Source organism: Cervus canadensis, chromosome 30, assembly GCF_019320065.1.
Source record: "Cervus canadensis isolate Bull #8, Minnesota chromosome 30, ASM1932006v1, whole genome shotgun sequence".
Taxonomy (NCBI): domain Eukaryota; kingdom Metazoa; phylum Chordata; class Mammalia; order Artiodactyla; family Cervidae; genus Cervus; species Cervus canadensis.
This window is the reverse complement of record NC_057415.1, coordinates 9,175,866-9,187,972: the sequence shown is the minus strand read 5'-3', so window position 1 is coordinate 9,187,972 and position 12,107 is coordinate 9,175,866. Positions and strand designations below refer to the sequence as shown.

At 40.7% G+C, this 12,107-nt stretch overlaps 1 protein-coding gene across 1 annotated transcript; it reads left to right on the top strand.

The window, feature by feature from the left end:
- Positions 1–8,466: 8,466 nt before the first annotated feature.
- Positions 8,467–10,214, top strand: LOC122432043 (keratin, type II cytoskeletal 8-like). The gene has a single exon (XM_043453763.1). The coding sequence runs from the start codon at positions 8,534–8,536 to the stop codon at positions 9,986–9,988; it is 1,455 nt and encodes a 484-aa protein (XP_043309698.1). The 5' UTR covers positions 8,467–8,533; the 3' UTR covers positions 9,989–10,214.
- The last annotated feature ends 1,893 nt before the right edge of the window (positions 10,215–12,107 follow it).

The window sequence follows — 12,107 nt, the reverse complement described above, 5'->3', positions numbered from 1 at the left end:
TTCATCATGCCTTTTTCCCCAGGGCAGCCCACACTCAAAGACTGATTGACACAAGGGCATAAAGGTGCAGTTACCTTGGCTCCATATAGAGACAATTCTGCAGGTCCATCCTAACTCCAGTGCTCTGCCTGGAATAGCCCAAAGCTCTTTTGTGAATGCCTTGCAGCCCATAACTTCTTCTGCCCAACCTTGCTTCCTTCACCCTCCCACAATGAACCTGAAAGCTCTCTACAATAAACTTCTAGGATTCAAATCTCTGCTTCTTGGAGAACCTGACTGACAGGGATCAGGGCCAGGAGTGAGCCAAGAAAGCAAACTCTACAATGGGATTTCATGCATATGAATATCCTGGTGAGCTACAGTCCATGGGGTTGCAAAGAGTCGGACACAACTGAACATGCACACGCATGCTCACACACCATAAATCTAGTTAAATATATTGTCAAAGATAAACAAAGCCAGACACTAGTTAAGGTGAAAAGGACAAATTTTGATCTGTAACATACTATTACAACAGGGAAGAGAATTCAGCATGAACCAAGCTCAGCTTTGACTGGTAGAGAAGTGACAAGAGAGAATGAGGGAGAAGGCAGGGGGAAAAGGTAGAGGCTTGAGTAAAACTCAGGGAATTGAAAAATTACAAAAGACTGGTTAGTGTAAATGCCAATTAAAGCAACTATGTCTGTTACTGGCCATTATCTAAGTCAGGATTCTACACAGAGCGTGGGAGAGCCTTATCTATTCTGATGATTACATTTCAAAGGAATGGCTTTCAGTCCTTGAGAAAGACACTATGGAGTTACAAGAGATAAAGATACATCTCAAAGGGACAGGAGAAAGACTCACAATTGTAAGCCCTTTTTAGTAAATGCTCTAAGAAAGAGTGGTCAGAGGCCTATTGTCAGGTGTGGGATAAAACAAAACACAGTTTTTTTTGGTAACTGAGTTTTCTCAGGCACTTTAAGGGGATTATTCTAGGGCTGCTCCCTTGAGTTGTTACAAACAATGTTAGTGTTTTGTAAGACTTTCAGTGTGAGGGAAAGGGACTGAAAAAATAATTTGAGCCAAGAGTCTATAGTTTTTATAGGCTCAAATTGAGTCCTAAACAAGAAGAGGGCTCTGAGGAGCTGGGCTAGAATTTAATCAAAGACAGCCTCTGTCAGACTGTAAGAGAATTGTCAGCTCAACAAGTCCCAGAGCTCGCACGGGGCTGGAGGAGTTCAGTTTTCAACCAGAAAGGAGAACCCATTGAAAATGTGGGGAATTTAGTAGAGACCCCCCAGAGAATCTCACACTTGAAGTTATACTGAACCAACCCTAGAGAAAAAGCTTCTCTAGACCTTCTGTAATAAAGGTTAAAAATAAGCCTTGAAAGGATCAAGCTTATCTGAAAGTAATTTAACAGCAAGCCAAAACAAAAGTCAATGCTGCTGAAAGAGGGGAAACCCAGACTCTCAACAATGTTACATTCACAATCTCTGGCATGAAAGTTTTTTAAATCCAAGACATGCAAAGAAGCCAAAAAAAATGTGATCCAGAACCAGGAGAAAAAAAAAAATCATTGTCTGATCAAAAGATGGACAGAAGACCTAAACAGACGTTTCCCCAAAGAAGATATACAGATGGCCAACAGAAAGATGAAAAGATGCTCAACATGGCTAATTGTAAGAGAAATGCAAATCAAAACTATAATGAGACACAACCTCACTCCAGTCAGAATGGCCACCATACTAAAAAGTCTACAAATAACAAGTGCTGGAGAGTGTGTGGAGAAAAGAGAACCCTCCTACCCGGTTGGTGGGAATGTAAGTTGGTGCAGCCACGATGGAAAATAGTATGGTGGTTCCTCAAAAAACTAAAATAGAGTTGTCATGTGATCCAGTAATCCCACTCCAGGACATATATCTGGACAAAACTATAATTCAAAAAGATAAATGCACCCTATGTTTATAGCAGCCCTGTTCACAATAGCCAAGACATGGAAACAACCAAAATGTCCATCAAGAGATGAACAGAGAAAGAAGACATGGTACCATGTATAAAATGGAACACTACTCAGACACAAAAAAGAATGAAATAATGCCATTTGTAGCAGCGCGGATGGACCTAGAGATTACTGTGTTAAATGAGATACATCAGAAAGAGAAAGACAAATACCACGTGATAGCACTTGTATGAGGAATTTAAAACTTAACCCAAATGAATTTATCTAAGAAACAGAGGCAGACGCACAGACATAGAGAACAGACTTGTAGTTGCCAAGGCGGGGGGACGGAAGGGAAGGATGGAGTGGGAATGTGGATGCAAATTAATATGCATAGAGTGGATGAAGCACAAAGTCCTACTGTATAACACTGGGAACTATACTCAATATCCTGGAGTAAACCATAATGGAAAAGAATACAAAAAACAATGTGTACATATATGTATGTTCAACTGAATCACCTCTCTGTACATCAGAAATTAACACAACATTGTAAATCAACTATACTTCAGTAAGAAAAAAATCAATCATTAGAAAGAGAGGTGATAGAATTAACAGGCGAAGACTTTAAAAGAATTATCATAAATATGCTCAAAACGTTTAAAGACAAGTGTGAACATAATGGAGTGAGATGGGAGATGTAAAAGAACAAAATCTTACTTCTAGATGTGGAAAGTACAATAGGCCAAAAGAAAATTTTACTGGATGAACTCTTCACATGAGGTGGCCAAAGTATTGGAGTTTCAGCTTCAGCATCAGTCCTTCCAATGAACACCCAGGACTTATCTCCTTCAGGATGGACTGGTTGGATCTCCTTGCAGTCCAAGGGACTCTCAAGAGTCTTCTCCAACACCACAGTTCAAAAGCATCAATTCTTCGGTGCTCAGCTTTCTTCACAGTCCAACTCTCACATCCATACATGACCACTGGAAAAACCATAGCCTTGACTAGACGGACTTTTGTTGGCACAGTAATGTCTCTGCTTTTTAATATGCTATCTAGGTTGGTCATAACTTTCCTTCCAAGGAGTAAGCTTCTTTTAATTTCATGGCTTCAATCACCACCTGCAGTGATTTTAGAGCCCCCCAAAATAAAGTCAGCCACTGTTTCCACTGTTTCCCCATCTATTTGCCATGAAGTGATGGAACAAGATGCCATGATCTTAGTTTTCTGAATGTTGAGCTTTAAGCCAGCTTTTTCACTCTCTTCTTTCACTTTCATCAAGAGGCTTTTTAGTTTCTCTTTACTTTCTGCCATACGGGTGGTGTCGTCTGCATATCTGAGGTTATTGATATTTCACCCAGCAATCTTGATTCCAGCTTGTGCTTCCTCCAGCCCAGCGTTTCTCATGATGTACTCTGCATATAAGTTAAATAAGCAGGGTGACAATATACAGCCTTGACATACTCCTTTTCCTATTTGGAACCAGTCTGTTGTTCCATGTCCAGTTCTAACTGCTGCTTCCTGACCTTTTAGATAGTACTAAAAGGAGACGCCAATAAAATTGACATCATTGCAATAGAAAGTATACAGTATAAAACACAAGGGAAAATAAGACTGGAAAAAAAAATAAATAGAGTATCACTTCTTTGTGAGACAATAACTAGTGTTCTAATAAATGTGTAATTAGAGTCCCAGGAGGAGTCAGGAAAATTTTTTTTAATAATGTCCACATTTTCTTAATTTTTCTGAAAAACTGTTTTTCCAATTAGGATGAAGACAAACCATACCAAGGCACATTCCTGAAAAACAGTAAGATAAAATATAATCTTAAAGGCAATCAGAAAAAATAAATAAATAAATAAAAGAAAAAGAAAATACATAGGAATAGATAGAAGAAAGATTAAAGATGTCTCAACTGAAATTATGCAAGCCAGACAACAAAATGACATCTATGAAGTGTTCAGTTGCAAACCATAATTCTCTACTCACAAAAAATATCCATCAAAAATGAAGGGAAAAAAAGGAAGGAAAAAATAGCACATTTAAAAAGTGGTTATACATATAAAGGAATATTTTCAGCCATAAAAAGGAAATTCTGGGAATTCCCCTGCAGTTCAGTAGTTAGGACTCAGTGCTTTCACTGCTATAGGCTCAGGTTCAATCCCTAGTTGGGGAACTAAGATCCCACAAGCAGCACAGAGCAGGCAAAAAAAATTTTTTTCAACATGCTACAACATAGATGAATCTTAAAGACACTTTAAGTAAAATAAGCCAGTCACAAAAGGACAAACATTTTATGATTCCACTTACACAAAGTATCTAGAGTAGTCAAATTCATAGAGACAGGAAGTAGAAGGATGGTTGCTCAGGGGCTGAGGGGAATGGGGGAATGAAGTTTCAGTTTTGCAAGATGAAAAAGCTCTGGGGATTGGTTATACAGCGTAAGTATACTTAACGCTACTGAACTGTACACGTAAAAATGATTAAGATGGTTAGCTTTTATGTTACGTGTATTTTACCACAATTAAAAATTAAAAATTTTCAGGGACTTTCCTGGTGGTCCAGTGGTTAAGGATCTGCCTTCCAAAGCAGGGGGTGCAGGTTCAGTCTTTGGTTAGGAAACCAAGATCTGACAAACCAAGGGGCAACTAAACCCAAGGACTACAACCACTGAGCCCACTCACTCTAGAGCCCACACACAACTAGACAGCCCACATGTTATAGAGGCCATGCTCCACAGCAAAGACCCAACATAGCCACACACACACACACAATTGTCAGCACAGCATCTTAAATCAACTATACTCCAATAAAAATTAAATTTTTTTAAAAAATTAAAACATTTTAAATGATTAAGATGACCAATTATATGTATCTGTATTTTCTACACTTTCTTAAACTTAAAAATTACTTTTTAAAATGAAGGGAAAATAAGACTTTTTTCAAACAAACAGAAGCTGAGAAATTTCACCCTCATACACTTTTCGTGGGACTATAAATAGGTGCTGCTATTATGGAATAGTATGGAGATTCCTCAAAATATTTACTATATGATACAACAATTCCACTTCTGATTATTTATTGAAGAATACAAAAACACTAAGTCAAAAAGATATTGCATCCCTATGTTCATTATAGTACTATCTACAATAGCCAAGATGTGGAAACAACTAAAGTGTCTATTGATGGATGAATGGACAAAGAAGATGTAGAATACTACTCAGCCATAAAAAGGAATGAAATCCTGCCATTTGCAACAACATGGATGGATACTGAAGGTATTATGTTAATTAAAATAAATCAGAAGGTAAAAGACAAATATCATATGATAGAAGTCATATGTGGAATCTAAAACAAATAAATAAAACAAAAACAAACTCATAGATACAGAGATCAGATTACTGGTTACCAGAGGGAATGGGATTTGCTGAGGTGGGCTAAGAGGATGAAGGGGGTCAACTGTGTGATGATAGATGGTAATAGGCTATGTGATACATAAAGGTGTTGAACTATAATTCTATACACCTGAAATGTATATATTTTTTAGAAAAAGCTGAGAAATTTTATCACCCTCAGATCTATAATATCAAAAACGTTAAAGAAATTTCTTTAGACAGAAGTATGATGATACCAGAGGGAAATTTAGATCTACAAAAAGGAGAAAAGAAAGCCAGGAGTGGTAAATATATAATTACAAACAAAAAAAATCTCATTTTTAAAATATATTTGAGATAATTGATGGTTTACAAATACAGGATTGTATTTTGTAGTTTATAACATATATAGACTAAAACATATTGCAATAACAATACAAAGAACAAAAGAAGAAAAGGGAAAGGGCACAGGGTGGGGGCGGAAGAAGTAGAAGAGAAGAGGAACGACAAAAACACATGGGAGAAATAGAAGACAAACTGCAGGATGGTGTGTTGAAACCATATCAGTAATTACATCAAATATAAATGATGTAGAAGTTCCACTTTCAGCATGAGAGCATGAGGATCTCAGAGGAAACCGATGAAAATTATTTTTTAAAAAGTTTAAGGAGAAGGAAATGGCAACCCACTCTAGCATTTTGCCTGGGAAATCCCATGGACAGAAGAGCCTGGTGTGCTACAGTTCATGGGTCTCCAAGAGTCAGACACAACTTAGTGACTAAACAACAACATTAAAGAATACGATGCTGTTCATCTTGCTCTGAAATTAAATAATTCTGAACTGATGGGAAGAAAACTCAAAGTCATGCCTTCTGTCCACAAAGAGAAGTTAAAACAAAATTCAAATCCTAGTTTGACGAATGTCAGTAAACCTAAGCAGGGACTTAACTTTGCTTCAAAAAGTGCACAAAATTCTAAAGGTTTGTTTATGGGAGAAAAAGCTGTTCTCATGAAGAAGAAAAAGAAAGAACAGAAAAAAAGTCGACAAACTAAGACACAGAAAAAGCAGAAGTAACAACCCAAAGCTTTTTTTTTCCCCTCACTGACTACTGGCAATAAAATTGTGATTAAAAAAAAAAAAAACAGTTTAAATATTTGGAAATGGCCCTATGAGCATAAAGCAAATGAAGAAACATTTATTTTCTAAAAAATCTACTTAAACTCAGTAAGAACTGTTACAGTCTCTGTTGTTTGAACCAAGAATCTCACTCGGTCTTCTTGCTCCCAACTCCGTAAGACAGACTCTATTGGAGACTTGTACAGCCGAGAACCCAAGCCCCCTCATCCCCCAGGCTCTCAGTCAGAGGGCTCTCTTCTTAGAAGGGACAATAAATACATCAGCATTTCTCATTCTACCCCCAGCTACCCGTTGCTCAGACTAAATTCAGGGTAAGGGCAGCCAAGAGGTGCCGGGGTTCCTTTCTTCTGCCCAGACCTCGCTCATTGGGTATGGTGCAGATGAAAAAACTGATTGTTCTTGAGGCTTATCGGCAGGGGTCTCAGGCAGACAGGCAAGCCAAGGGGACCCATGCCTGCTTCCTCCCCTCACATCCACAGAGCAGTCAGGTCTGAAAGTGGGATGTCACTTAGAAAGAACTGCACCATTGCGTCCTCCTCCAGCACAAGAGATGTGGCTCACAGATTTTGACCAGAGGAGAAGCAGGCCATAGAACAGTGAGTTCTAATCCCTTCTCAAAGGAATTGACTACATTTGCAACCCAATCATCGAGAAATTCAATCCTAAGAGTGCTCTCAAAACCAGTGGAAGTCGTGGCAAAAGACAACTAGGAGAAGATATTAATAGAGAAGTTATTTGACAATAGGCTCAGATATAAACCAGCTACAATGCCAAAGAAAAACAGAAAAAGAGATGACTGCCGAGATCCTTCCTGGGCTTAGAACAAATCTCAGACACTGACCTCAGGAAGAATCCTTTCAAAGGAGCCCAAATTTGGTTGGATTACTCTGTGAAGCAATTGATGTCCTAACATTGTGGAAAATAGAGTAATCAGACAATTAGAGAAGCTTAATAGCTGAGTGTAGTCAGAGACAGAGAGAGCCAAAAAAGGAAAAACATGGGGAACAGAAACTGCCTATGAAAGTGACCAGATGTCCAATTTAACCAACAATGATTTCAAAGTAGCCACTAGAAGGATGTTTAAAGAACATATTAACACAGAGAAAACTAGTGGATTACGTTTCTGTGGCAGGGAAATTACAAGGTAAACTTAGGAGATGTTACATGGAAAAATCAAGGAACCTTTCCAAACATCAATGGAGTTACATCAAAAGTTCGCAGGAGTTCATCTTGAAGGAGCTCCTATCATCCAAAGCTGGGTAGATTTGAAAACTGAAAAAGTAGTGACTGTTGTTGAATGAAACACAATGAATCTCTAAAAATCCAAAATGAAATCTGAAAGGTAAAGTAAGAAAAAAAGTACTTTTACCAAATGAAGCAGCTCCAAATTGAACAGAAAGAATTAAACATGTATCCTACCTTTTCAGTAGAAACCATATTTCATTGAAACTAAATTGTCCAAGTAATGAGAAAATATTCTTCTATATCAAAGATAACTTGCTAATAAATGTATTAAAAAGTAGTTGAAAAATTATCATTTCCCAGTACACAATTGTATTATTAATTCAGGCAAAGTTTATTAATTGATGCTAATCATTAATGAGTGGTTGATAGGGAGCTGTGCCTTTGTATCTCCGAAGCAACCCCACTCTGATGGTAAGGTGAAGAAAAATATAAATTTCAAGCTGTCACTTCCTCAGTCCAGCGATCAAAATAGGTCTTACTCTCATTAATGGTGGGACAAACCAGTGCTATGTATCTCCTTGGAAGGTGAGGGGCAATATACAATATCATCTGTGATGTATTTTGGTTGAAAGTGTTTAAGTTGAACTAATGAAGCCTTTAAATCTAACTTTCACTTACAAGAAATATAAGAACACATTGAATGACAGCTTGAGGAAGCAATCAGAATGATTCATAGTGAAACATTCGGCAGGAAAACTGGTCTAGTTTCTTTAGCAAGCCAGTATTATTTTTTAAAAGGAAAAAAGAAGAGAAAATACATAAATAAAAGGAAAGTAGAGGAGAAGCAGCTTCTCAACTCCTCGACTCTTACTCAGCTTCGGCCTCCTCGCCTCCTCTTCAGCCTCCATCATGTCCATCAGGGTGACCCAGAAGTCCTACAAGGTGTCTACCTCCGCCCCAAGGTCCTTCAGCAGCCGCTCCTACACCAGTGGGCCCGGTTCCCGCATCAGCTCCTCGGCCTTTTCCCGAGTGGGCAGCGGCAGCAGCTTTCGGGGCGGCCTGGGCACCGGCATGGGTGTGGCTGGGAGCTACGGTGGGGCCCCAGGTTTGGGGGGCATCACAGCTGTCACCGTGAACCAGAGTCTGCTGAGCCCCCTCAAGCTGGAGGTGGACCCCAACATCCAGGCCGTCCGCACCCAGGAAAAGGAGCAGATCAAGACCCTCAACAACAAATTTGCCTCCTTCATCGACAAGGTGCGGCACCTGGAGCAGCAGAACAAGGTTCTGGAGACCAAATGGAACCTCCTGCAGCAGCAGAAAACTGCCCGGAGCAACATAGACAACATGTTTGAGAGCTACATCAACAACCTCCGTCGGCAGCTGGAAACTCTGGCCCAGGAGAAGCTGAAGCTGGAAGTGGAGCTTGGCAACATGCAGGGGCTGGTGGAGGACTTCAAGACCAAGTATGAGGAAGAAATCCAAAAGCGCACAGACATGGAGAATGAATTTGTCATCATCAAGAAGGATGTGGATGAAGCTTACATGAACAAGGTCGAGCTGGAGTCCCGCCTGGAGGGGCTGACTGATGAGATCAACTTCTACAGGCAACTGTATGAAGAGGAGATCCGTGAGATGCAGTCTCAGATTTCTGACACGTCCGTGGTCCTGTCCATGGACAACAACCGCAACCTGGACCTAGACGGCATCATCGCTGAGGTCAAGGCCCAGTATGAGGAGATTGCCAACCGCAGCCGGGCTGAGGCCGAGACCATGTACCAAATCAAGTATGAGGAGCTGCAGACACTGGCTGGGAAGCATGGGGATGACCTCCGTCGCACGAAGACAGAGATTTCTGAGATGAACCGGAACATCAGCCGTCTCCAGGCAGAGATCGAGGGCCTCAAAGGCCAGAGGGCTTCCCTGGAGGCTGCCATCGCTGACGCTGAGCAGCGTGGTGAGATGGCTGTTAAGGATGCTCAGGCCAAGCCGGCTGAGCTGGAGGCCGCTCTGAGGAACGCCAAGCAGGACATGGCACGGCAGCTGCGCGAGTACCAGGAGCTCATGAATGTCAAGCTGGCCCTGGACATGGAAATTGCCACATACCGGAAGCTGCTGGAGGGCGAGGAGAGCCGGCTGGAGTCTGGGATGCAGAACATGAGTATCCACACCAGGACCACCAGTGGCTACGCAGGTGGACTGACTTCGTCCTACGGGACCCCTGGCTTCAACTACAGCCTGAGCCTGGGGTCTGGCGGTGGCCCCAGCTCCTTCAGCCGCACCAGTTCCAAGGCTGTGGTTGTGAAGAAGATTGAGACCCGCGATGGGAAGCTGGTGTCTGAGTCCTCTGATGTCCTGTCCAAGTGAAAGGCTCCTGCGGTCCCTCCCAGCCTTCCCCCGCTCACTGGCTCCTGCAGATAGAGTTGTGCGGGGGAGCATGTGCATGGGAGACCTGAGGTTTCGCCCCTGTCCTCCGCCCACACCTGGGGGGAGTCGACTGCCTGGGGTTGCCCCTTTTGCCCATGACCCCAACTAAAAGCCAACGTAAGCGTCTTTTTCAGAATAAATCCAATTCGAGTATCTTTTTTCAGAATAAAGCTTCAGTTGGCTCTGCCAACCCGCTAAAAAAAAAAAAAAAAAAAGGAAAGTAGATTTTTAAAATAGTTAAAATGGTAAATTTTATGTGATATACTGTTTACCAAAATAAAGAAACCTACTCTACCGTGAGATGTTGATAGTGGGGGAGGCAGTACAGGGCCTATGGTACAAACTTCTGTACTTTCTGCCCAATTTTGTCATGAATATAAACCTGCCCTAAAAAGTAAAGATTTGGTGGTTTTGTGTTTTTTTTTTTTCTTGGCTGCACTAGGTCTTTGTTGCTGCTCTGGGGCTTTCTCTAGATGTGGTGAATATCGGGCTTCGCTCTAGTTGTGGTGTGTGGGCTTCTCACTGCAGCGGCTTCTCTTGTTGCAGAGCACAGGCTCTAGGGCGTGTGAGCTTCAGTAGTTGTGGGGCATGGGCTTAGTTGTCCCAAGACATGTGGGATCTTCCCAGATCAGGATTTGAACCTGTGTCTCCCGCATGGACAAGTGGATTCTTAACCACTAGACCACCCGGGAAGTCCTAAAGTTATTTTTTAAAAGTACTCTCATAAATTTAAAAAGGCTTAAAGGGACATAACAACCAGATTCAAAGATTTGCAGTCTGGTCTGTGATTGGATCCTGCTTTGGACAGACCACCTGTATAAGTCTTTTTTTATACAATTGGAGAAATATGAATAGGAAGTGAGAATTAGATCATTTGAGAATGCAAGAGATTTAAGAACAGTTGCATGCATGTGTGCTAAGTTGCTTTAGTCTTATTTGACTCTTTGCAACCCCATGGACTATAGTCCGTCAGGCTTCTCTGTCCATGGGATTTTCCAGGCAAGAATACTGGAGTGGGTTGCCATGACCCACTCTAGAGGATCTTTCCCACCCAGGGATCAAACCCAAGTCTCTTACGTCTTCTGCATTGCCAGGTGGGTTCTTTGCCACTGAGCCACTTGGGGAACCCTTAGGAATGGATAGATTGCTTTAAAATAATTCAGCATTGGAAAAAAAAATAATAATAATTCAGCATTGGGATTCCCTGGTAGTCTGGCAGTTAAGACTCTGCCTTTCCATGTCATTCCATTCCTGGTCCAGGAAATACGATCCCACATGCTGCTTGGTGCAGCCAAAAAGTAAAGTAATAATAATAATAATAATGAATTTTAAAATAAAATACTTCAGGATAAAAAATTGAATTGAAAAGGGAAAAAAATCATTGACTAAAATCCAAAGAAGTTTAAAGAGAAATATTTATCTGTTCCTAAAGTAATTACTCCTTTCAAAAAATCATTACAGTGAAATTTAAAATTCATAAATTAAACAAAATAATTAAATTAAAATACTATAAAAATATGTGTGAAGAACTTCCCTGATTAAATTTATTTTGACCTAACTTATCACTGTAGATTAATTTTTCACCATATATAGATTAAAAGTTATGAAAGAGGGACTTCTCTGGAGGTTTCGTAGTTAAGAATCCACCTACCAGTGCTAGGGACATGGGTTTGATCCCTGGTCCAGGAACTAGAATGCCGAAGGGCAACTAAGATCACGTGCCCTAGAGCTCTGCTCCGCAGCTAGAGAGTAGCCCCCACTGGCTGTGACTAAAGAAAGCCCAAGGACAACAAGCCCTTGCGCCTTATCAAAGACCCAGCACAGCCAAAAATAAGTAAGTAAGTTATGAGAGAAAAAAAGTGAAAAAGGAACACTCTAGATCAGCACATTTTATTACAGTTAACACTATAAACTCAAGCAGAATTGAAAAAACGTTACAAAACTAAATGGCTCCAAATTATAATAATTACTGTCCTTGGGCTTCCCAGGTGGGTCAGCAGTAAAAGAATCCACCTGCAATGCAGGAGATGCAGGTTCGAACCCTTTGTCGGGAAGATCC